Source organism: Canis lupus, chromosome 17 (genome assembly GCF_011100685.1).
Source record: "Canis lupus familiaris isolate Mischka breed German Shepherd chromosome 17, alternate assembly UU_Cfam_GSD_1.0, whole genome shotgun sequence".
Lineage (NCBI taxonomy): Eukaryota > Metazoa > Chordata > Mammalia > Carnivora > Canidae > Canis > Canis lupus.
The window spans coordinates 37,800,442-37,827,520 of NC_049238.1; the positions used below are offsets into that span (position 1 = coordinate 37,800,442).

The 27,079-nt window shown below is 41.0% G+C and overlaps 1 protein-coding gene, 1 pseudogene and 2 gene segments (V, D, J or C); all 4 read left to right on the top strand.

The window, feature by feature from the left end:
- LOC608379 overlaps nucleotides 1–27,079 on the top strand; it is a 345,452-nt gene that overhangs the window by 85,500 nt on the left and 232,873 nt on the right.
- LOC608379 lies at nucleotides 5,797–6,593 on the top strand. The segment is given in 2 exon segments: nucleotides 5,797–5,925; nucleotides 6,284–6,593. Coding segments are annotated over 2 exon segments (224 nt in total).
- On the top strand, nucleotides 7,337–17,186 carry LOC102152964 (microtubule-associated protein RP/EB family member 1-like). 3 transcript variants are annotated; one of them, XR_005372437.1, is made up of 3 exons: nucleotides 7,337–8,581; nucleotides 11,462–11,532; nucleotides 16,970–17,186. XR_005372437.1 is itself a non-coding variant. In XM_038561498.1 (1 exon), exon 1 carries the CDS (start codon nucleotides 7,425–7,427, stop codon nucleotides 8,235–8,237), a length of 813 nt encoding a protein of 270 aa, XP_038417426.1. In that variant the 5' UTR covers nucleotides 7,337–7,424; the 3' UTR covers nucleotides 8,238–9,395. The 3 variants fall into 3 exon arrangements, 1 of the variants encoding a protein (XP_038417426.1); XR_005372438.1 differs by having other exon boundaries at nucleotides 7,337–8,294; nucleotides 16,970–17,185; XM_038561498.1 differs by lacking the exons at nucleotides 11,462–11,532; nucleotides 16,970–17,186 and having other exon boundaries at nucleotides 7,337–9,395.
- LOC119877170 lies at nucleotides 20,060–20,906 on the top strand (annotated as a pseudogene).

Genomic DNA, 27,079 nt, shown 5'->3' on the forward strand with positions numbered 1-27,079 from the left:
AGATGAATGGATAAAGAATATGTGGTTTATGTATACAACGGAATATTACTCAGCTATTAGAAATGACAAATACCCACCATTTGCTTCAACGTGGATGGAACTGGAGGGTATTATGCTGAGTGAAGTAAGTCAGTCGGAGAAGGACAAACATTATATGTTCTCATTCATGTGGGGAATATAAATAATAGTGAAAGGGAATAGAAGGGAAGGGAGAAGAAATGGGTAGGAAATATCAGAAAGGGAGACAGAACATAAAGACTCCTAACTCTGGGAAACGAACTAGGCGTGGTGGAAGCGGGGTGGGGTTTGGAGTGAATGGGTGACGGGCACCGAGGGGGGCACTTGATGGGATGAGCACTGGGTGTTATTCTGTATGTTGGCAAATTGAACACCAATAAAAAATAAATTTATTATTAAGAAAAATAAAATAAAATGTAATTCCAAATAAAGAAAGGAAATGGGGATATTTTTCAGCTCTGCTGGTTTACAGGTTTGTCATTAATAAAAGAAATTCAGGTTGACCTTTGAAACTGTGGATGTGCTAACTACTGTTAGTTGTTTGGTAGCTCTTGCAATCTGTGCCTCAGCTGGAAACAACTGCTCGAATTTCTGGAACACCAGAAAAACCTAGATTTAGGTATTAGTCACAAATTATCTTGGGTTACAATGGGAGTAAATGTATTTTCTCATGAGGATGCAAAAAAAGAAAAAAACCCACTGCCTTGAATTTTCTAAATTTAACTGTCAGTATTATGATTCCACATCCTGGACTCAGAGAGTTTCCTGAGCTCTAGGCATGAGTGTGTGCATCTCACCTATCTTTGCTGGGTCAGCAGTGCTGGGTGCATTCATACACCACACACATCACATCTGCTTCCTGAGGCTGATGCCTAGTATTCTTGTCTCAGCACAAGGCGGGGCTTGACTCTCATAATAACCTCCCCTTATCCTTAAAGTTGGGTCAGTTGTAGACAAAGTGTATATATCAAAGCAATACGAGCACCTTTTTCTGTACTACTGGAGTGGCAGTGGGTAGGAAGGAGGATATAAAGCCCCACCATAGAAAATGGAGAATTGGGGGCTCTGATACAGTACTTAAGGGACTTATAGTTGCTGTCCATTGAAAGTCATGTTTTCCCAATGGGGGCAGAAAAGGATCCTAGAAACTACTGAATTCACTCTCCTCATTTCACAAGGGAAAAAGAAATCTCTAAGGTTCACAGAGTGGCTTACCATGGGTCATTTGGTAAAGCAACAGAATTTGGACTGCAAGAGACAGATTCTTCTAAATGATGTTGTTTTCCCATAAAATTAAAGAGAGTCCATGTAGTTTCCCTGTTTTCTCACCGAAGATGACCTACATCCACTTTTGATCATTCCTTTTCTTTCTCTTAACTGGACTTTAGAATCAGAAGTTTATTTCAAGGAAAAAGGGAAGAGGCTCAGAGAGTTCCCTTTGAAACAGAACTCACTCATTTTCTCCCAAGACCTATGTAGCTCAATTAATATTCTTCATTTTAGATATAACACTCATATTCCCTAGTTGATTTTTCTTAAATAGGCAAATACATTTATACCAAAAAGCCCTCACAGTGAACAAGTGGCATGAGACAGCCTTCTTCCTCCCGGGCAGTCCGAAAGGAAAGAAGGCTAAAGATGCCAAGGCCAGGTTTCCGCTATAAAAAATTCCCCAACAATTCTCTCTTCCCCTTAGCTGGATGTCTTGATCTCAGTTCTCACCAAAAACAAGCTCATCTTTTATCAGAAAGAACTTCCATTTGGACTAGTCAGGACACAGGCTTCTGTGTGTCTTTCATGTTGGCCAAAGAACTGTGAGTTTGAGCTGTCTGGCTTGATAAAATCTGTAGATCAAAGTCTACCTAAGGTGTAACAGCAACACGCTCCACAACCTACAAACTGTGACCTTACAGTAAGGGGCTCACATAGTTGTGCCACCAAGATGTTACCAAGGCACACAAATCACACACTGGTTTCCAGTTTTATGGATCGGAATGAACAGCTTCTGGCACAGAGACAAAATTGCAATAAGACCTACCTGCTTTAAGTCCTGGCTTCTTCAGGTGATGGAGGTCAGGATTAGAGACTCCTAGAGTCCTGTTCCCTACCTGGACCTCAGAGAGGTTCTTCCTATACCCCTTACAAATGCTTCTTATTTCTGTGTAGTGTGGAGTGACAAGCTTTGATGGGGTCAGTTTTATTGTCCAGGGAACAACAGTTTGGAAACAAGTAGGAAATAAAGATTCTTGTTAAGAATTAGGAATACTCTTCTTCAGTGTGCAGGTAGTATAGGAAAATTTCAAAGCATTTTCTGTTAAGAAGAATTTTAAATATTTTGCTTTTTCTAGATATTTTAGGGCAAGAAATTAGGATTTAAGCAACCCAAATGAAGAGGGGACTTACAAAGTCTTCATGTGATTTTTCATAGCAAAGAGTAATCTTGTTACAAATTCAAGCATTCTGAAGAACACTTTGGTTTTTTTAAATAATAAATTAATTTTTTATTGGTGTTCAATTTACCAACATACAGAATAACACCCAGTGCTCATCCTGTCAAGTGCCCCCCTCAGTGCCCGTCACCCATTCACCCCCACCCCCCGCCCTCCTCCCCTTCCACCACCCCTATGAAGAACACTTTGTAAAAAACATTTTTAAAACTGGTACAGAGTAAAAGAAACATGACAGAAGAAGAATTTCTCAGCCATATTCTACAAATTTTGTGGAATTCCACATTTTGTGTGGAATATGGCTGAGAAATTCGCATGCAATAACATGTAATGTGATTCCTTTTATTTTAGTATACTTTAAACTGTGTTGCATAATGTGATTCTTAATTTAACATCTGTAATGATTAGTTTTGACGCTCATCTTAAGATTTATATTATCTTGTATTCTCCTTTTTGTTTTTGTCCTAATTTTTTTCATTTTAAGGGACTTATCTTTCTGAATCATTCACTAGCATGATTCATTAGAAGGGCTGGCACTTTCAAGAGGAAGATTCACAACTGCATTGGCTAGCTTATAAGATGGATCAAGGAAGAAAATACATGAAAAAAAGTAAATAAAATGACAACTATTAAAACATGGGACATGGGCTATTGTACACATGCTTCTATCACAATTTTTCATCACTAACCAAGTCCCTCCACAGAGTTCAGATTCACTTTCAGTTCCATTTTTACACAAAAGCTCTTCCATTCTTACTACAAGATCTTACTCTTGGAAGATTTCCTAGAAGATACAGAGACTGAGCTTTTCTGCATAATCATACCTGGAATTGTAAGTATTCAGTTATTTTTCAATTCAGTATGACTTTGGCTTTAATTTACTTGAGATCTAACAGAACTACAGACTCTATTCTCAGGTTTTCTAGGATTTTGTTTGCAGGGCAGTGACAATTTGTTGTGAAGTTATTTGAAGTTGACACAATTCTCACAAAGGATCAATATGACATATTATGGGAAGACACGTGAACAATCATATGTCCCTATTTTATGTCCCTATTTTAATGAAAGATGATTGGTAAACGGATGCCCCTAGCAGCTCTGACCCTGCACCCCGTTCCATAGTGACTGTCTTCCACTGAAGACCCAAGAAAATGTCAGCCATAGGTACAGGTGATGCCTAGACATTAAAACAGTTACCCCAGTTTTTGCCATTCTTACATACAAAATCTCTTCTAAATGCAGGCTCATGGCTGTTGATGCCAAACATAAAAGCCAAGGGAGAAACATAGCTTCTCACACAGAGCTAAGAAGAAACCAGAACCCCAGACAGAAACTGGTTATACATGGTGAGGAAGCTTCTGTATGGAAAAGGGTTTCCTGAGCATGAAGATGAAAAAGATAATGTAAAATAAAATGCTATAAAATGAAACATTGTTCATTCTGTCCCATCCTCTTAAGCAGTGCTTCCATTAAGAAATCTTTTTGATGCTATGGGATGAGTGAGTGTGTGTCTGTGTATGTGTGTGCGTGTAGACAAATCACCTATACACCACATGGGGGAGTGTGTGTTTCTATCTATCTTTCTATCTATACTTGGGGAGAAGGAGAGAGAAGTATGACAGGATACACACCAGACTGTAAAAAATGGTTACCACAAATATACTCACTGCAAGAAGCATAAAATTTTGTCTTTGTCCTATTCTCTTCAACAGGACTATTAGTTCTCTACCTATAAGAGAGAGATTCTTTTCTACTTGAAAAGGACTTTTTATTTTCATCTTCTCATAGAGTAAAATTAACAACATCCCAGGGTGAGTTTAATTCATTATTAAATTATTATTCAGTTGTCTAAAACTAATAACTTGGAAACAGCAGATCCCATCGACCCTAAAACTATTTCTATTTCATCCTGTGATTTGGGGATCCTGTGCCACATAGTTTTGATGCTCACTTTAAGATTTATAATACTGTCTTGTATTTTCCTTTTTGTCTTTGTCCTGATATTTTTCATTATTGTGGATTATCTTTCTGACTTCATTCACTAGCAACGTTCATTACGGAGGCTGGAATTTTCAGGAAGATTCAGGATTGCATTGGTTAGCTTAAAAGATGGATCAAGGAAGAAAACATAAGAAAAAGTAATAAAATGAAAAGTAAGATATTATGGAATTTGGGCTATTCTACTCTTACTTCTATCTCATTTTGTCATGAGCACCTGAGACTCTCCACAGAGTTCAGGATTTGCTCTCCACAGCATTTTTACACAATAGCTATTCCACTCTCAGTACAAAATCTTACTCTTGGAAGATAACCTAAGAGATACAGAGCCTGAGCTTTTCTGTGTAATCACACCTGGAATTGTATTTATCAGTTATTTTTCAATTCAGTATGACTTTGGCTTTTAATTACCTGAGACTCAGTAGAACTACAAACTCTATGCTTTCAGTTTCTCCAGGATTTTGTTTGAGGACAGTGACTTTAATTGGGAGGTAACTTGAGGTTGACACAATTCTCACAAATATCTCAATATGATAACGTCAAGCAGACACATGAAGAATCATCAGGTTCTGTCACTGTTGTAATGAAGGGTCTCATATATACCACATGGCATGTGTGTGTCTATCGATCGATTAATCGATCTATCTTTATCTGGGGAAGGAGAGAGAAGTATGACAGGATACACTCCAGAGAGGAAAAAGAGTTACCACAAATCATACTCATTGCCTGAGGCATAAAATTCTGTCTTCTTTCCTATTCTCTTCCATGTGACTATTAGTTCTCCTCCTGTAAGTATGACTCTTCCTCCTTGACAGGATGTTTTTACTTTCATTTTCTCATAGAGCATAATTCACAAGGTCCCAGGGTGAGTTTATTTTAAATCATTATTAGACAGTCTTAAACCATCAGTCTGGAAACAGGAGACCGCAGAGACCCTAGAACTAACCCCAGTTCTTCCCGTGATTTGGAGATCCTCTGCCACTCAGCTGCAGTTGGGAGTGTCAGCTGTTTCCCCTGGGACCTTAGCAGACAGGAATCCACCAGGAGGGCCTTTCACCTGCCAGAAATTGACACTGGCCACTACACCTTCAGGTCCCTGCTGGTTTCACAGAAGGGCAGGACTCTGAGCACTGTCTTCCCACAGATCCTCACTTTCTCAGTTCGATCCTTCTTTCTACTCAGGCAGTAAAGAATTTGTCTCTGTTAGCTTTCCTCCCAGCACAGAAGACCTTTTAAGCTACTACACTGGCAGGAGAGGGACCTGCACCTGCCTGTGCCTCTTTCCACTCTGCCACACCCACCAGGGGATCTGCATATTGTCCCCTGGGGAGGACCTTCCCTTGAAAGTCTGAGATAAAGGTCAGCTCTAGGCTTGTCTTTACTTACTGGGGCTCCTCAGCTCAGCTTCTCAAGATGAGGTTCCCATCTCAGCTCCTGGGGCTGCTGATGCTCTGGATCCCAGGTAAGGACAGGGCAGGGATGAGGAAAGACATGGGGGCGTGGATGGTGAGCTCCCCTGGTGCTGTTTCTCTCCCTGTGTATTCTGTGCATGGGGGAGATTGCCCTCCAATGAGGGGAATTTAATTTTTAGACCTATGAAAATTAAGAAGAAACTGAAAAGAATAATAAACTGTGCTTTTTGAGATTTTGAAAAAGAAAGAGTCTATTTAGCCCTTTGCAATTTTGGAGTTATCCATAGAAACTAGATATATTTGGAGTATGAATCATAAATCAAAATGATTTAGCCTAAAATATATAAAACACAAAATCATAAAATAGCTCATAATGTTTGACCCTTGTCCTTGTCTCTCCTTACCTAGGATCCAGCGGAGATATCGTCATGACACAGACCCCACTGTCCCTGTCTGTCAGCCCTGGAGAGACGGCCTCCATCTCCTGCAGGGCCAATCAGAGCCTCCTGCACAGTAATGGGAACACCTATTTGGATTGGTACATGCAGAAGCCAGGCCAGTCTCCCCAGGGCCTGATCTATAGGGTGTCCAACCACTTCACTGGCGTGTCAGACAGGTTCAGTGGCAGCGGGTCAGGGACAGATTTCACCCTGAAGATCAGCAGAGTGGAGGCTGACGATGCTGGAGTTTATTACTGCGGGCAAGGTACACACTCTCCTCCCACAGTGGTTCAGCCCTGAACACAAACCTCTGTGGCCTGTCACCAGTCTGTAAATGTGTTCCTTGAGTGGGGAGCAGGCGCCGCAGAGTGTCTGAGTTGGCGTCAGTGGCAGATGCTGGAGAACCCAGGGCAGTAATGTGCAGCTGAGAGCTCTGGACCATGTTACAGCCCCATCAGCTGCAGCAGCCTTCGCGGGGCAGAAGCAGCTCAAAAACTGAGGTGATGCAAGTGCTCTCTGAGCAACAGGCTGGAGGGAGAGCTCACTTGTATCTCATCCCGACCCTCCCTGCCTTGTGTGCTTCGGTCAACTACATTTAGTCAGCCCGAGAATCAGAATATTGAGGCATATTTGTAACATTGGAAGTTGAATACATTTTGGAGCAAAGAAATGTGGTTATATTTCCAAAAGGATAATACTTGGGTATCATTCAGAATTTATTAGTGCTTATTTTCACACTCTCTTAACTTCTCCTTTTCCAGTTACAATAATTACTCCATTATCATGTTCTCTGGATAGCATTCCACACTTGCTATTCCCTCAGGAAATATGACTGAGAATGATGAATAAAATACATTATTTTTATAGAACATGGTGTTACCTGAAAAGGAATCAGAATTGCATGCTTTCTTGAAAATGGATAGAAATGATATGCTTTGAGTAGATCTCAATTAAAAGAGTGCTTAATGGTCCGTCGCTGCATAACGTGGGGTGGAGGTGGGGGTGGGGTGCGTGTGAGGTCATCGCGTGGGCGGGCGGTTTGACTAGGATGAAGATGGAACCGAAGTCCCCAACGCAGGCAGTGGACGCCGGCCTGCCAAGACTGGAAGATGGCAGTGAATGTCTACTCAACGTCAGTCACCAGTGAAAACAGAAGTCGACATGACATGCTGGCCTGGATCAATGAGTCCCTGCGGCTGAATCTGACAAAGCTCGAACAGCTGTGCTCAGGTGCGGCCTACTGTCAGTTTATGGACATCCTGTTCCCTGGCTGCATTGCCTTGAAGAAAGTGAAATTTCGGGCTAAGCTAGAGCATGAATACATCCAGAACTTCAAAATACTACAAGCAGGCTTTAAGAGAATGGGTGTTGACAAAATCATTCCTGTGGACAAATTAGTAAAAGGGAAGTTTCAAGACAATTTTGAATTTGTTCAGTGGTTCAGGAAGTTTTTTGATGCCAACTATGATGGGACAGACTATGACCCAGTAGCTGCCAGACGAGGCCAAGAAACTGCAGTGGCTCCCTCCCTCGTTACTCCAGCTCTGAACAAACTGAAGAAACCCCTCAGCCCTAGCCAGTCGGCTCCCCAGAGGCCCACTGGGACACACAGAACTACCACAACCCTTAAGGCTGGCCAGTGTGGGGTGCAAAAGAATCCTGTTGTGGGCATGGGCAAGGGGGATGGCCAAGTGGCTGTGTTGATTCAGCAGGTCAACGTTTTGAAACTCACCATCAAAGACTTGGAAAAAGAAAGAGATTTCTACTTCGGAAAGCTAAGGAACATTGACTTGATCTGCCAGGAGAATGAGGGAGAAAACAATCTTGTACTGCAGAGGATCGTGGATATTCTCTATGCCACACACCAAGGCTTTGTGATACCTGCTGAAGGGGGTCCGCAGGAGGAACAGGAGGAGTATTAACAGCCTGGACCAGCAGAGCAACATCTGAATGCTTCTCTCCAAATCATGTTCTTAACTGTAAAATACCCTCTTTTATTATCCTTAGAATACTCACTGGTTTCTTTTCCTCAGCAAATAGTACCTCTTCTTAAAGGGCGCTTTACAGAAGTGTCACCCCTTTCCCCATGAGTTTGAGTTAGGAGCTTTTACCCTGTAGCAGAGCAGTATTATCATCTAGTTGGGTCACCTGGGGAACACGGGACTCACTATGTGGATGCTGGTAACACTGCTGGAGAAGGTGCTTATATGTCACACACTGAGGTGGAGTCCCCAGTAGAGAAATGTGAAGACTGAATGTTAAGCTGGTATGAAATCTCAGCAGAGAATGTTTAAATAAATAAGTGCCTTAAGAGAATTTAAAATATCTCTTCCATATCTCAAAATATAAACTGTAACATGACCGGAGATTTTAGGTGTTTGACATGGTGTCTGGGAAGGAAGGGCTAGGCCTCTGGAGCTTTGGAATCTGCTGTGCACTGGCCTGCAGGGCTGCTTGAATCCTCAGAGCCCTAGACCTTGACCCAAAAGGGAAGTTTAAAAAGTAGCTCCGAAAAGCCATTTAGTGTCCTTGACCAATCATATCCCTGCTTTAAGAAGCAAGAGGGGTTGTTGTCTGGATGAATAGAGGGCATGTTTCAGCCCAGAGATGTTTGAGTTGAAGTGCTTGAATTTCATTGAACAATTCTCTGATGATTTTTCCAATTATCCCTGAAATTTCTATGTATTGTGCTTTTTGAGAAATGAGGTGGGTCCAGTTTTTACCAGCTACTTTGGGGAACTTGCTGACATCTCTGGGATTTGAGTGGGGGTCATGTCCCATTTTACTGTCTTTTAAGTTTACACTGAACATGTTTTTCTTCTCTGCTCCTCTTGTCCACTGAGGACTCCTCTTTGGCTCCTTAAAGTTTGCTGCCTAGAGTGTAAGTTCAGCAGGCAGGTGCTCATGCTGCAAGTTCTTTCTGAACCTCTGGCAAACAGAGTGACCAGTGAAGGCCATCGCTACCATGGAATCTGCAAGATTGGGTGTTGTTGGTACTGCTGTCCCATCACCCTCCACCTTTATCTGAATACTTTGCCAGTGCACTAATCTCTTTGGAGATAAAATTTGTTAGCGTGTTACTAAATGTTAATTTTCTTTTCCAGAAGGTACATACAGTACTGTGTCTGAATTATTAATTTTTAAAATAGTTCATTCCTTTACTCTTCCTCAATTGCTTTGCCCCTAGACTATTCAGTTCCTTTGTTTAGCAGAATTCTGCAAAATGTGTGTCACCCACTACTGAGATTGTTCAACCCCTGATATATTTGTACTGATTTGTTCCTGGTGGTAGCTTGTCCTAAAATGTGTGTAGAAAGCAGATATTTTATGATAATATTGTTGTGTTGGGTGTGCTCTGTGTGGAATTCAGAGGAGAACTCAGCTTCAGTGATTAACAATGCCAAAAAATGCAGGTAACTAGCCATTGTTCAAGTAACAGTGGTGCTATTTGTCTCTTGTGGCCTTTTAGACTTTTGTTGCCCTAAAATTCCATTTTATTGGGAACCCATTTTCCACATGGTCTTTCTTGAGAGGGTTTGGTTTTTTTTTCCCTACTTGACACAGTTTCTAAATAAAATTCTGTATTTCAAAAGAAATAAAATAAAATAAAATAGTGCTAAAAAATTATCTCTGACCCAATTTGGGGTCATGTCAATTACATGGTGTGATAGAAATAAAAGAATGATTCAGTCTACAGAACAACATGATCCTGTTCCAGGTTGAGTAATAAAGTTCATTTATTTCCTAAAATTGCTTATCCCAAAATATTAGAACCATGGTATATGTAATCAGAATTCAGATAATTCCATATACTACCTTCATCCACATATGCACAGCCCCCCATCATCATCAACATCCTTTCCTGAGTAATATGTTTGTTACAACCAATAAACCTACACTGATGCATCATTATCATCCCAAATGTCCAGTTTACAGTATAGTTCACTCTAGGTGTTGATAATTCTATGGGTTTGGACAAATGTACAATGTCCAAAAACTCTTCTGTGTTTTGCCTATTCCCCTCTAACCCCTGACAACCACTGAACTTTTTGCTGTCTCCATGGAAGGTAGAGTATGCCTTTTTGAGCCGAATAATATCTCATTGTCTGGATGCATCATGGTTTATTTATCCATTTGCCTTGGGACCGACATCTTGATTACATACAAGTTTTACAAATTATGAGTAAATCTACTATGTACATTGGTGTGCAAGTTTTTTCTATGGACATAACTTCCTTGGGTAAATACCAAAAAGTCTGATCGCTGAATTGTGTGATAAGAGTACATTTAGTTCTGTAAGAAAATGCCAAATTGTTTTTTCAAAATGGCTGCTCCTTTTTTGCATTTCCACCAGCAGGGAATACTACTTTGTGTTCCTCAACATCCTCATCAGCATTTGGAGCTGTCTGTGTTCTGGATTTTGGCCACTACAATAGGTGTGTAGTAGCATCTCTGATTAAAATTTCTTTAATGACACATAATGTTGAACATCTTTCATATGCCTGTTTGATATCCATCTTCTATTTTCTGATGAGGTATCTGTTCAGCTCTTTGCCCATTTTTTAATTGGATTGTTTCTTATTGTTGAGTTTTAAGTGTTCTTTGTAAACGTTAAATAATAGTCCTTGGTCAGATGTGGCTTTTTTCATAGAACATTTTTTTTGTTTTATTTAAATTCAATTTGCCAACATATAGTATAACACCCAGTGCTCATGTGCCCCCCTTAATGCCTGTCACCCAGTTACCCCCTCCCTGCACCCACCTCCCCTTCTCAGATGTGTTTTTGCAAATATTTTCTCTCAGTCTGAGACTAATCTCCTTATACCCTGGAGAATATCTGTCACAGAATAATTTGTTTTTTTGCAACCAGATTTCCTTATTTCATACATTAATATAGGATATATTATTAAATCACTAATTAAAAAATTTTATGTTTGTATTTATAGCTTCCACCTATTCCTTTTTTTATTTTTTGCTTTTAAAAACATTTTCGTGAGAAAACATCAAAGATTTTGTCTGACTCCACAGAGATTCCATGCACAGAGATTTAAGAACCTTTAATAGAAACAGGACCTGGGAGACCTGTCCCTTGCCCCACTGAAATTTACGATCTGCAATACAAATTTTTTCTGCTTGTCTGACACAGGGAGATCCCACCTGTACCTTTCTATGGAGCAGAGCTGGAGTCATGGAGGAGTTCTGCTGTCAGTTTACATGGTGAGATCTTACTCCATACATAACACTAAGTTCTAGAGAGAAGGCACTTCCAAAATGGCTGGGATACATGGAAAATTTAGGGCTGGTGGCTGGACCACCTTACAGGAGAAGTGACTTCTGTAAACCCTATTGTGTCATGAATTGCTGCCTCTTCTCCTTGGCTCTTCTTAGTAAATATATCACTTCATTGAAATGTCATTTCCTTTTTGATTATTTATTTTGTATGTGTTTGATCAACTAAGTCTTTTATTTGTCAAAGTATTGTAGAGTTCCTTTTCATTCCTTCCAACCTATCTGGGTACATTGTATCATTACCTTCCCCCAGAATCACCCCAGAATTGAGCCTGATTATGCTCATAGGTTGTGATTTATGAATCCTTGAGAACTTATTATTGGGATAAGAGTGGAAGAGACAGTGTGGGCTGTGGACAATCTAAGATGTTCAAGTTTGTCTCCACGTTCTTTTCTGGAATCCTCTTAATGATCAATCAACTAGACTGCCTAATAAAGAGCAAACTCTTTCCCCCAATCGCCTGCTCTCTCCCTTCCACTTCTGCTTGTTTCCTCTCCATCTAGTGTTGGAGGAGACAGCAAAGCTCAGGCATTGTTGCAGCCTGGTCCTGACAGAAAAGTACTAGAGCTTCTGGTGGCAGTGTACCAGCACTTTTGTCCTGGCCTGTCTGCTCCTTTGAATCTTTTATTTTCTCTTCTCTCTGAAGACCCATCCTGCTCTCCTCTGCCCAGATGATGTTCCACTGGTACTGTTATATTTTCATCAGCCAAATCTATGGGTACATCTGAGTTGCTCTTCAGGCTTCTGATAAGTTATCATTTATCTTGATGGGAAGAAAATTTTGTCTCATTCCTAAGTTTCAAGGAAACGCTGAAAGTAAAAACTTTTGTTGCTTAATTCTATTGAGTCAAACAGTCAAACTTGGATGAATTGTTGTAGTCATTTCACTGCAGGTGTGTATGTGTACATGGGTGTGCACACACTAGATAAAGATTAACTACTTCATAAATAATTGTAAGGAACTGTGTCATTCCTATATAGGAAAAATGAAATCAACTTTCTACAATGCCCACAAAAGTCATTTATCAAATAAGTAACACTTTTTTTAAAGACATATTTATTTTGGAGAGTGGGGGAGGAAGAGGCAGAGGGAAAGGAAGAGAGAGTAACATGTAGACCCCATTCTCTGGGTAGGACCCCATGCAGGGCTTCATCTCAAAACCCTGAGATCACCACCCAAGCCAAAACCAGTTAGAAATTAAACAAATGTATCACTCAGGCACTCCTCTACAAAAACTATAAACTTACAAAGTATGTAGTAGAATATATTGAGATAGGAGTACAAGGTAGGAACATCGTACCCAGGAAAGCATGTCTTGTGCTCATTCTCTTTTCTTCTGGCATGGAAAGGGTCCTAAGAGCAGTTATGTCAAATCAACCCTCCCAAATTACAATTATTAGGGCACTGCAAAATGAAAAAACAATCTTGAGACCAACACACATATTTAATAAGAATCACCATGGGATAACCACTGGGGAATAAGGAAGTTGCAATGAATAACTTGGACGTTCCTTTTGGAAAGAGAAATATAATAGGAAAACATCAAGCATGTTGACTCTAATCTTCAAATAAAACATAGAAAACAGCATTTGTAATAAAAATCACCATCTTAAGAAAATCAGAGCATTGCCTCCAAAACCTGGGGAAGCAACCTAGGGCAGCTAGTGGCCCTCAGAGAGGGAGTGTGTAAGGACTGCAGCACAGTGGGAGAAACATCAGTCCTGCAGACAGGAAGACTTGCAGCCATATCAGCCTGACATCCGGGCTGGGTGAGGTATCTGCAGCATGTCCGCTGTCCCTGAATCCACAGGGGACTCCAGAGGTCAGAGTGGGAGGTTAGATAAGATGCAAGGCTTTAGAACCTGCTTGAATTCTTAGAGCTGTCTCCTCTCCCAAAAATTCATTAATAGCACCTCAGCAAGGTAAGGACTCTGAAGATGCCTGGGCAAAGCAGATGCACTGGGAGCAGAAACTGTGTGGTCAGTACCCAGACATGTTCTTTTTCCTTCTTTCACCTCAGCCACAGTATTGCATATGGTTGAAAACAATTATAGTCATTTCCTCCACGGGGACAACCTAGGCCAACATGACCTGGACACAGACACAATGGCCCCTCCCTGCCCCATTCTAGCTGCTACAAATGAACTCAGGGCCATCCTACTGGGAGGCTGGGAGGATCCTAGAGACAAGAGAATACAATGAACAAGAAATGTATCCAGAGGTGTCATAATAGAAAATTCAAGCAACAGTCTAGTGCCTTGGTCCTTATGGTAAAGAAATAAGAGTGTCAAGCATGAGTAAGGAGTGTGAGTCTCATTTGCATAGAAACACAGCCCACTGCTTTCGTTGGCTCCTATCATGGGGAGTATGTGGAAGAGGCTGTATTTCCCCAGGCACACTAAGCTTCCACTCACAGAGGCCAGTTCGTGCTCCCGAATACGTTCTCCAGTGAAGGTTACCTCACGTATGATTTTCCTGTTGAACTATATATTCTAATGATTTTGTTTTCAAAATTGTCTCTCATTCCCTCATTCACTATTTCAACAACAAAGAAAACAACATTCCTAGACTGGAAATGTGAACTATGACACTATGTAAATACAATTCCAAATTAAAAAAGGAAGTTGGGATATTTTTCAACTGTGCTGGTTTGCAGCTTTCTCTTAATAAAACAAAATTCAGGTGGCATTTTGAAACGGTGGACATGCTAAGCACTGTTGGTTGTTTAGAGAATCTTGCAATCTGTGCTTCAGTTAGAAACCACTGCTCGAATTTCTGGAACATCAGAAAAATCTGGATTTAGGGAATAGTCATAAAGTATCTTCAATCACTCTAAGTATCTTCACTAGCGGATGTATCTCATGAGGGTGGAAAAAAGAAAGAAAAAGAAAAGAACCGCTGGCTATCAATTTTCCAAATTTAACTGCCAGTATTGTGATTCTACAACCTGGCCTCAGAGAGTTTCTTGAGCTCCAGGCATGAATATGTGTTTCACCTGTCTTTTGGGTCAGTTATGCTGAGCATATTCCTGCACTACACACAAAACCTCCTGAGGCTGATACCTAGTATTCTTGACTCAACACAAGGAGGGGCTTGACGATCAGAATAGCCTCCCCTTGTCCTTAAAGGTAGGTCAAATGTCAGACAAATCATAGATATCAAAGCAAGTTGAAAAGCCATTTATGTGCTCCTTGGGTGGCAGTGGGTAAGAAGAAGGATATAAAGCTCCACCATAGAAAATGGAGAACTTGTGGGCTCTGATGACAGTACTTAAGGAACTTACATTTGTTGGACATTAAGAGTCACATGTTCCCTGGCAGGCGTGGGGGTGGGGGGGCAGAAAAGGATCCTAGAAACTACTGAATTCTCTGTCCTCATTCCACAAGGGAAAAAGGAATCTCTTAGGTTCAGAATTGCGTACCATAGGTCATTTGGTAAAGCAACAGAATTTGGCTTACAGGAGACAGAATCTTTTAAAAGATGTTATATTCCTAAAAATGAGGAGTCCATGTAAAGTTTCTCTGTTTACTCACAGAAGATGACATTCACGTGACTTTTGAACAACCTTTTTCTTTCTCTTAACTGGACTTTAGAAGCAGAAGTTTATTTCAAGAAAAAAGGGAGGAGGCTCAGAGTTCCCTTCAAAGAAGAACTCACTCATTTCCTAATAAGAACCTATATAGTTCAATTAATATTCTTCATTTTAGATATAACACTCATATTCTCTATTTGATTTTTCTAAAATAGGCAAATACATTTGTTACCAAAAGGACCTCAAAGTGAGCAACGGGCCTGGGGAAGCCATTTCATCCTGAGCAGTCCAAAGGGAAGGAGGGCTAAGAGTTAAAGTCCAGGTCTCTGCTATAAGAACTTCCCCAACAGCTCTTTCTTGCCCTGGGCTGAGTGTCCTTTACAACACCCACTGCTTGGTGTGCTGGAGTATGTGATAGGGGATTGGCTACCTTTGAGTGGGAACCGCAGTCCCCACAGCTTCTGAAAGGATGGTGGTCCTCCAGAAATCTTGATTTATGTCTGTGAGATACTAGAAAATATAGAGATTGGTCTCTGCTCCCAGCCCCTGACAGAGCTCTGAAAACCCTTATAATTTCCTAGGAGATAAAAGCTCTAGGAGCATCTTTTATTCTGTGAAGATGCCCCCAAATGGGCTCCAGGATGGGCACTGGTCACCAGAAAGACCAAGCCAGGATTAGAAACATGGAATTTGCTGCCCCATTCCCCCATCTAGTGAGGGGAGAGGGGCTTGACACATAGATAATAATCGATCATGTCTAGGTAAGCAAGCCTCCACGAGTCTCAAGAGTGCAAGGTTTAGAGAGCTTCCACACAGATGAACAATCCACAGAGAGAAAGAGATGCACTCCATCTCCACGAGGACAGAAGCTGCTGTACACAGGACCCTCCCAGACCTCATCCTATGTATCTCCATCTAGCTCTTCATCTGTATCTTTATCATATCCTTTAAGAAACTGATAAACATAAATAGGTGTTTCTCTCAGTTCTGTGAGCTTCTCTAGCAAAGCAATCACACCTCTTGGAGGGAGGTAAGGGAACCCGCTCCTACAAATGGTCAGGGGAGCCATCCCTTCATCTCTCCCATTTTGAAGGAGACTCCTGATGGGCTAGTCCTGTCAAGCTGAGGCCTCCAGGCCACATTCTAGGGCCACAGGCAGCTGCTGTGGAGGATGAAGTATGGACATGGAAGCCAACTGGGAGCAGACCCATACCCAAGAGACTGGGTTCTTGGGAAACCCCATCATTAAATTGCCTGGGGTTGGCTACATAGCTGGTCAGGGACAGCCACCTGGCTTATATGGACTGGAGTTCCTTCTCCTCCACCAGGTGGTTCTTTGTGCCCAGTCTCTGCAAGAGCGGTGACACCTCCACAGTCTGCAGGGGTGTTAGCATTCTTCTTAAGTACACACGTGGGATGGAGATAGCCCCAAGGTTGAAATCTTCCCTGAAAACAGGCTAAAAATTTCTTTCTTTTCCGTAACAAGGTTAAAAAATTGTCTAATATAAAACACATTTCTAGGGTATTGACAAAAATAATGTTATAGACTCTTCATACGTTCAAGAAAGAGCAAAAATAAAACTGTAATTGAGGAAATCTGGGGAGAAATATGAAAAGATCAGCTTCTCTGAAAGTAAATCAAGCATGAATAAAGGTACAGCAGGTATGTAAGAGATGAAATCCTGGATAAGGGTCTGGCCCAGGTGCCCCAATTTGGCTTCTCTCTGGAGACCTACCAGCTCTGGGTCCCCCTGGGCTATCGGCTTTGGCTTTAATTCTACTGCATTCTGCTCAACTCCCTCATGTGCCCAATCCTGCTTTCTCTTTCCAGAGACACTGACCTCAAGAACATTCCCCAACCAGTGTCCCCATGCTGCCTCACTCGTGAGCCTGCTTTCCAGGGAACGATGCCTGGGACCAAGGATGTCAGCAAGTAGCACAGGCCAGCTTGTCATATGAATCTTCATAGGCAGAAAGTGTACAATTTCCAAAATGTACAAGGACAGCATGTGGTCCGAAAGAGGCATCTGTGGCACTAGATGCTTAAGTACGTATTAGTAGAAATTATTCAACGTGCAGACACTTAGTGTATTTTGCCTCTGTAACTGCAAACTCTAGATTGGGGGAGCCGAAGTCTAAAGTCACTGCTTCTGACGCAGGACCTAAACCTAAGCCAGTTCAAAGTCTCAAGCTCGTTGATTGAAGGGAAGGCTAAGTCTCAAATGAAGGAAACTGAAGTTTTGTCATAGATATATAGAGAAATTTTTGCCTCCTTGTTTTCCCTAGGGTATCAGGGATCAGGGCCTGAGTTCAGAATGCTCCCTCTCCTCCGTGATGAGAATACTCATAAATAGAGATCAGGGCTTTGGATTATCCAGGTCATTTTAAGCTTACATGGTTGAGAATTGCCTTATAAAGCCAGAAGATCAATATATTCACAGGTATATGTGAGCTACCTATAAACTACTTATTTATCTGTACATTTATCACTCAGTAGTAACCATTTACAAATATTTAGAAAAGGTGACCCATTTCAATCACAAGTCCCAAGAATCTACTCAACAGAACTGAAGTTGGGGATGCTCCCTCTGCTGGATGTCTTGATCTCAGTTCTCATGAAAAACACAAGCTCACCTTTTATCAGAAAGAACTTCCATTTGGGCTAGTAGGGACACAGTCCTCTGTGTTTGTCTCATCTTCACCAAAGCACCATAGTTTGAGGTGTCTGGCTTGATAAAATTTATAGATCAAATTTATAGATCAAATTTATAGATTACAGAATGTATAACACCATCACACTTCCCACCCCACACACTCTGACCCCAGGATAGTGGGCTCATGGTTGCACCAACAAGAAAAACTTCTCTAGGTACACAAATCACACACTGGCTTCCACTTTTTTGGACCCAGAAGAACAGCCTCACACACAGAGACAAAAGTGCAATAAAGTCCACCTGCAAAACTCCTTCCTAATTCAGTTGATGGTGGTTATCTTAGAGACTTCTAGGGCCCTGTTTCCCACCTGGACCTCACAGAGTTTCTTCTTACACCCCTTACAAATGCTATTCTTTCTGTGAGGTTGTAGCATCCAGCTTTGCTGGGGTCAGTTTTATTATCCAGGGTACAAAATAGAGTGTAAACATGCAGATCGTGGATTCCTGTTTGGAACTAGGAATACTCTTCATTCAGTCTACAGGTCATATAGGAAAATTTCAAAGCCTTTACTATTAAGAAAGAATTTTTCTAAGATCTTGCATTTTTGAGATATATTAGGGCAAGAAAGTATGAGACAAGCAACCAAGCAGAAAAGATTTAAGTTTTCATGTTAAGTTTTATAGCAAATAGTATATTCCAAATTCAAACATTCTAAAAATTAATTCGGAAAAAAAACATTTCAACACTGATACACAGTAAAAAAAATGACAGATGAATAATTTGCAGCCATATATCCACACTGAGCTTTCACATTAAAAAATGTATAATGTGATTCCTTTTGTAGTACAGTTGACAAAAAAGTGATACTTAATGTATTTCTTCATTTAACATGGGTAATGAATAGTTTTGACACTCACCTTGAGATTTATAAAATTGTCTTGTATTTTCCTTTTGATTTGTCCTGTAATTTTTCATTATTGTGGCTTATCTTTCTGAATTCATTCACTAGCAGCTTTCATTAGGAAGGTTGGAAATATCAAGAGAAAGATTCAGGATTGCATTGGCTAGCTTATAAGATGGATCAAGGAAGAAAACAAGAAAAACTAAATAAAGTGACAACTAAGAAATTATGGGATTTGGGCTATTATACTCTTACTTCTATCTCAATTTGCTATGAGCACCTGAGATTCTCCACAGAGTTCAGGATTTGCTCTCCATAGCATTTTTACACAATAGCTATTCCACTCACTTTACAAAATCTTACTCTTGAAAGATTTCCTAGGAGATACAGAGCCTGAGTTTTTGTCCATAATCATGCCTGGAATTGTATATATTCAGTTATTTTTCAATTCAGTATGATTTGGCTTTTAATTACCTGCGATTCAAAGAACTATAAACTCTATGCTTCAGTTTCTCCAGGATTTTGTTTGAGGACAGTGACTTTAGTTGGGAGGTAATTTGAAGTTAACACAATTCTCACAAATGACTCAATATGACATAACGACATAACGTCAAGCGGACACATGAAGAATCATCAGGTTATGTCCCTGTTGTAATGAAGGGTCTCATATATACCACATGGCATGTGTGTGTCTATCGATCGAAGGATCAATCTAACTATCTTTATCTGGGGAGGGAGAGACAAGTATGACAGAATACACTCCAAACTGTAAAAAAGGGTTACCACAAATCATACTCATTGCCTGAAGCATAAAATTCTGTCAGTCTTCTTTCCTATTCTCTTAGTTCTCTTCCTGTGAGAGAATGTTCCTACTTCTTCGAGTTTTTTGCTTTCATTTTCTCATAGAGTGTAATTCACAGGGTCCCAAGGTGAGTTTATTTTAAATCATTATTAGACAGTCTTAAACCATCAGCCTGGAAACAGGAGACCCCATAGACCCTAGAACTATCTCCAGTTCTTCCCGTGATTTGGAGATCCTCCGCCACTCAGCTGCAGTTGGGAGTGTCAACTGTTTCCCCTGGGACATTAGCAGACAGGAATCCACCAGGAGGGCCATTCACCAGCCAGAATTTGACACTGGCCACTACACCTTCGGGTCCCTGCTGGTTTCACAGAAGGGCAGGACTCTGAGCACTGTCTTCCCACAGATCCTGACTTTCTCAGTTCGATCCTTCTTCTTACTCAGGCAGTAAAGAATTTGTCTCTGTTAGCTTTCCTCCCAGCACAGAAGACCTTTTAAGCTACTACACTGGCAGGAGAGGGACCTGCACCTGCCTGTGCCTCTTTCCACTCTGCCACACCCACCAGGGGATTTGCATATTGTCCCCTGGGGAGGACCTTCCCTTGAAAGTCTGAGATAAAGGTCAGCTCTAGGCTTGTCTTTACTTACTAGGGCTCCTCAGCTCAGCTTCTCAAGATGAGGTTCCCTTCTCAGCTCCTGGGGCTGCTGATGCTCTGGATCCCAGGTAAGGACAGGGCGGGGATGAGGAAAGACATGGGGGCATGGATGGTGAGCTCCCCTGGTGCTGTTTCTCTCCCTGTGTATTCTGTGCATGCGGGAGATTGCCCTCCAATGAGAGGAATTTAATTTTTAGACTGTGAGAATTAAGAAGAAACTAAAAGGTATTCGTACCTTTTAAACAATACTTTAGTAAGATGCTAAAGAAGAAAGAAGCCACTCTGTGTCTTGCTATCTTAGGTTTTCCATGATAATTGAATAGATTTAAAACATAAATCAAAATCAAAATATGATTTAGCCTAAAATATACAAAACCCAAAATGATTGAAATGTCTTATACTGTTTCTAACACAACTTGTACTTATCTCTCATTATTTTAGGATCCAGTGGGGATATCGTCATGACACAGACCCCACTGTCCCTGTCCGTCAGCCCTGGAGAGACTGCCTCCATCTCCTGCAAGGCCAGTCAGAGCCTCCTGCACAGTAACGGGAACACCTATTTGTTTTGGTTCCGACAGAAGCCAGGCCAGTCTCCACAGCGCCTGATCAACTTGGTTTCCAACAGAGACCCTGGGGTCCCAGACAGGTTCAGTGGCAGCGGGTCAGGGACAGATTTCACCCTGAGAATCAGCAGAGTGGAGGCTGACGATGCTGGAGTTTATTACTGCGGGCAAGGTATACAAGCTCCTCCCACAGTGGTTCAGCCCTGAACACAAACCTCTCTGTTTGGCCTGTCAGCACTGCCCAATGTGTTCCTTGAGTGGGGAGCAGGCGCCGCAGATTGTCTGAGTTGGCGTCAGTGGCAGATGTTGGAGAACCCAGGGCAGTAATGTGCAGCTGAGTGCTCTGGCCCATGTTACAGCCCCATCAGCTGCAGCAGCCTTCGCGGGGCAGAAGCAGCTCAAGAACGGAGGTGATGCAAGTGCTCTCTGAGCAATAGGCTGGAGGGAGAGCTCCCTTGTATCTCATCCCCACCCCTCTCTCCTTGTGTTTGGTTATTACATTTAGAGAGCCTGAGAGTCAGAAAATTGAGGCATATTTGTGACAATCCAAGTCAAATACATTTTGACGCAAACAAAATTGTTATAGTTTTTTGACAGGAGATATTCAGTACCGTTCAGTATTCATTTTTTTCCCCAGTCTCTGAATTTCTTCTTTCTCATTACACTAATTGCTCTATTACTGTGTTCTCTGGATAGCATTATATGTGCTATCCCCACAGGAAATATGGCTGAGAACAATTAGTACAATTGTTTGTTCAAGCTCTTTATTTATTATACAAATAAACTTTGTAAATTCAAGCAGATATGAGGTCCTAATTCTGTTAAAAAGTAGTGATACACACACACACTCACACACACCCCACATACTTATTTATATACACTGGAATATTACTCTGCCATAAAAAAGACATCTTGTTATTTGCAACAACATGAAAAGTCACAGAGAGTCTAATGTTAAGTGGAATAAGTCAGACAAAGAAAGACAGATACCATACGATTTCATTTATATGTAGAATCTAGAAACCAAACAAACAAACAAGAACCCCAGAACAGAAAGGCAAAAAGACCCATGAATACAGAGAACACACTGGAGGTGGCAAGAGGGAAAGAGGATCGGAGGATGGAAAAAATTCATGAAGGAGAGTGGGAGGTATATGGAATGAACAAAAACTAGTCACACGGGTGAAAGGTACAGCACAGGGAATATAATCAAGGATTTCGTAATAGCGTTGTGTAGGGATAGATGGTAATTACACTTGTGGTGACATAACATGACATAGACATGTCAAATCACACCTAAACCAACATAGCACTGTGTTCCAAATATACTTCAATAACAAAACAACATACACACACAAAGAACTTAAATCGAGAAGTTTTATATTTGCCTCAATTACCTTTATCTGAGACAAAATAAAGGAATCTCACAGTGGGTCCTGAGAATACAACACACCCTGAAAGGTGTAGACCATAGAATGTAATTCATATACCACAGCTAGGGTAGAGAGTGGTGTGAAAGTTTTTCCCCAAAAGTAACATTTTAACACCAGATAGCCTAAATACTCTTTTGGAAATGACAAATTTGGTACTATTTTGAAAATGGTTTCAAGCACTAGACAAATACATTATTTTTTACAGATGTGGTCTTACCTGAAAAGGAATCTGAATTTATATTCTGCTCAAATGTATGCTTTGAGTAGATCTCAATTAAAACAATCCTCAAAAATTTTATCTGTCCTTATCTAAAAGCATATCCATTACCTGTCCATTTCACCTATTCATCCCTCGTCCCCTCTAGCCCCTGGCAACCGCTCAACACTTTGCTGTTTCTATGGACCGTAGACTATGCCTTTTTGAGCTGAATAGTATTTCATTGTCCAGATGCATCATAGTTTATTTATCCATTCATCTTGGGAAGAAATGTGAGTTACAACAAGTATTAAACTGATGAAGAAATCTGTATATATGTTGGTGTACAGGTTTTTCCGTAGACATAAGTTTTCAACTCCTTAGGGTAAATACCTAAAAGTCTGATTGCTGAATTGTGTGATAAGAGTATGTTTAGTTCTGTAAGAAAATGCCAAACTGTTTTCCAAAATGGCTGCTCCTTTTTGCATTTCCAGCAGCAGGGAATGCTAATCTGTGTCCCTCAAAATGCTCACTTGCATTTGGAGCTGTGATCTAGATTGTGGCCACAACAGTAAGTGTGGAGTAGCATCTCCGGTTTGCATTTCCTTAACAACGCATAAATTTGGAACATTTTTTCTGTGCCTTGTTTCATATCTGTCTTCTCCTTTCTGATGCGGTGTCTGTTCAGATCTTTTCCCATTTTTAATTGGATTATTTCTTACTGTTGAGTTTTAAGTGTTCTTTGTAAATTTTAGGTAACAGCCTTTGTCATAGGTGTTTTTGCAAATATGTTCTCCCAGCGTGTGACTTGTCTCCTTACACACTGGATAATGTCTGGGCCCACAGTAATTTTATTTGTGCAACCGGATCTTACATTACATGCATTAATAAATAACGTATTACCATGTCACAATATTCAAATTTTGATTATTCGTATTTGAATTTAATTAGTTTCCTTAGTATTCCTATGATATTCTTTTTTTTTTTAAACATTTTTAAAGAGGGCATGATAGATCATATTTGACCTCACAGAGTTCAAAACACAAAGACGTTAGAAACACTTGCTTACAATAAGGACCTGGAAGACTTCCCCTCCACATCCCTACTTCTCAACCCCCAACTCTACTGCTACTGAAATTTTGTTCTTTACAATAAAAGTCTTCCTGCTTTTCTGACACAAGGAGATCTTGCCAGTCGCTTTCTTCGGGGGCCGGAGGGCGGGAGGACTTGGGGGTTCTGCTGCCACTTTACACACTGAGATCTTGACACCATATGTAACTCTAAAGGCTGGAGAGAAAACACTGCGAAAATCATGGAGAGATTGGAAAATCAAGGACTGGTGGCTGGACCACCTTACAAGACAAGTCACTTGTGTGTAAAAGTTACACACAATTATCAGTGTGTGTAAAACCCTATAGCATTGTGGATTGCTGTCTCTTCTCGTTGGCTATTCTCAGTAAACATAGCCCTTCACTGAAATGTCATTTCCTTGGACATTATTTATTTTTATGTGTTTGATCAACCAAATTTTTTATTTATCAAAATAGTGTAGAGTTGCAGTCCTCTTCATTTGCCCCCAACTATCCGGGTACATTGCATCATTATCTTCCCCCAGCAACACCAAGAATTGAGCCTGAGTGTGCTCATAGGTTGTGATTAATGAATCCTTGAGAACTTAGTTGCTGGGATAAGAGTGGAAGAGAGAGTAAAGACTGTGGACAATTTCAGGTGTTCAAGTTTTTCTCCACATTCTTTTCTGGAATCCTCCTAAAGATCAATCAGCTAGATTGCTTAACACAGAGTAGGGTCTTTCCCTCAACCACTTGCTCTCTCCTTTCCGCCTCTGCTTGTTTTCCCCTCCATCCAGCATTGAAAGAGAGAGCAAAGCTCAGGTATTTTGCAGCTTCAGTCATTGTTCCAGCCTCATCTTGACAGCAAAATACTGGAGCTTCAGGTAGAAATGTACTTTTCTCTTAGCCTGTCTGCTCCTCCCGAATCTTTTATTTTCCTCTTCATTCCACATACACATCCTGCTCTCCTTCTGCCCAGATGAGGTTCACTGGCACTGTTCTTTTTCATTAGTCTGAGAAAACTACAGATACATCTGAACTGTTCTTCAGGCTCCTACAACTTACCACTTAACTTGATGAGAAGAGGAAGGTTTTGCCTCTTTTCTAAGTGTCATGGAAATGCTCAGAGTAGAAGCTTTGTTGCATCATTCTGTTGGTCAAACTGAGGTGCCACGACTTGAATAGATTTTAGTAGTCATTTCAGTTCAGACGTGTGTGTGTGTTTGTGTTTGTGTGTGTGTGTGTGTGTGTGTGTTTTGGAGAAAGAATTAACTACTTAATAAATATTTGGGACAGTGTGTCAAACCCACATGGGGAAAAATAAGTTCAATTGTCTTACATCATACACGAAACTAATTTTCAAACATGACTTTAAACTGATAAAAGAAAATATTGCAGAATATATTTAGATATGAGGACAGGGTAGGAAGATCAGATCCAAGAAAGCATATCTCGCTCTCATTCTCTTTTCTTCTGAGCATGGAAACGGTCCTAAGAGCAATAATTTCCAAACCCCTCTAGTGTACAATGATTACGTCACTGTAAAACAAAACAAAAGAATTTGCAACCACAATCTGGAGAACTTCCACACTAGTAGTTTATGGGAATTATCTGGGAGTAGCCACTGGGAAATAAGGAAACAGCAGTCTGCGATGACCTGGTACCTTGTTTTGGAGAGAAATATAAAGGGAGAAAACCAAGTATATTGGCTCTAATCTTTAAGGAAAACCTAGAAAAAGCTGGAACAAGTAATTCTAATAAAAAATCCCCGTCTTCACAAAATCAGAGCATTGCCTCCAAAACCTGTGGAGGCAGCCTAGGGCAGCTAATCACCCTCAGAAGAGGTTTGTGTGAGAACTGCAGCTCTGTGAGACAAGGGTCAGTCCTGCAGATAGGAACACTTGCAGCCATATCAGTCTGACGTCCAGGCTGGGAAGAAATTTGCACTGTGTCCACTGTCTCTGAACCCACAGGGGACCCCAGAGTCAGAGTGGGAGTTAGATAGAATGCAAGGCTTTAGAACCTGCTTGAATTCTTAGAGCTGTCTCCTCTCTCAACATTCCTTAAAAGCAGGTCAGCAAGATGAGGACTCTGAAGGATGCCTGGGCAAAGCAGATGCACTGGGAAGAGAAACTGCGCGGTCAATACGTAGACATGTTCTTATTCTTTCTTTCACCTCAGCCACAGTATTGCATATGGTTGAAAACAATTGTAGTCATTTCCTCCACGGGGACAACCTAGGCCAACATGACCTGGACACAGACACAATGGTCCCTCCCTGCCCCATTCTAGCTGCTAAAAACGAACTCAGGGCCATCCTACTGGGAGGCTGGGAAGATCCTAGAGACAAGAGAATACAATTGACAAGAAATGTGTCCAGAGGTGCCATAATAGAAAATTCAAGCAACAGTCTAGTGCCTTGTTCCTTATGGTAAAGAAGTAAGAGTGTCAAGCATGAGTAAAAGAGTGTGAGTCTCATTATTTGCATAGAAACACAGCCCACTGCTTTCGTTGGCTCCTATCATGGGGAGTATATGGAAGAGGCTGTATTTCCCCAGGCACACTAAGCTTCCACTCATAGAGGCCAGTCCGTGCTCCCGAATACGTTCTCCAGTGAAGGTTACCTCACGTATGACTTTCCTGTTAACTATATATTCTAATGATTTTGTTTTCAAAATTGTCTCTCATTCCCTCATTCACTATTTCAACAACAAAGAAAACAACTTTCCTGGACTGGAAATGTGAACTATGACACTATGTAAATACAACTCCAAATTAAAAAAAGGAAGTTGGGATATTTTTCAACTGTGCTGGTTTGCAGCTTTCTCTTAATAAAACAAAATTCAGGTGGCATTTTGAAACGGTGGACATGCTAAGCACTGTTAGTTGTTTAGAGAATCTTGCAATCTGTGCTTCAGTTAGAAACCACTGCTCGAATTTCTGGAACATCAGAAAAATCTGGGTTGAGTTAATTGTCCTAACGTATCTTCAGTCACTATAAGAGTAGCTGGATTTTCTCATGAGGATGGAAAAAAATAAAAGAAAAAGAAAAAAGTGAACTGGCTATCAATTTTCCAAATTTAACTGCCAGTATTGTGATTCTACAACCTGGCCTCAGAGAGTTTCTTGAGCTCCAGGCATGAATATATGAGTCTCACCTGTCTTTTGGGTCAGTTAGGCTGAGCACATATCTGTACCACACGCAGCACATCTGCCTCCCGAGGCTGATGCCTAGTATTCTTGTCTCAACACAAGGAGGGGTTTGAAGCTCATAATAATCTCCCCTTGTACTTAAAGGCAGGTCAATGGTAGACCCATCGTACTTATCAAAGCAAGGTGAAAAGCCGTTTATGTGCTCCTTGGGTGGCAGTGGGTAAGAAGAAGGATATAAAGCTCCACCATAGAAAATGGAGAACCAGTGGGCTCTGATAACAGTACTTAAGGTCTTATATTTGCTGGGCATTAAAAGTCACATTTTTCTGGGGGGGGGGGGGCAGGAAAGGATCCTAGAAACTACTGAATTCTCTGTCCTCATTTCACAAGGAAAAGAAATCTCTAAGATTCGCAGAATGGCTTACCGTAGGTCACTTGGTAAAGCAACAGAATTTGGACTACAGGAGACAGAATCTTTTAAAAGATGTTATATTCCTATAAAATGAGGA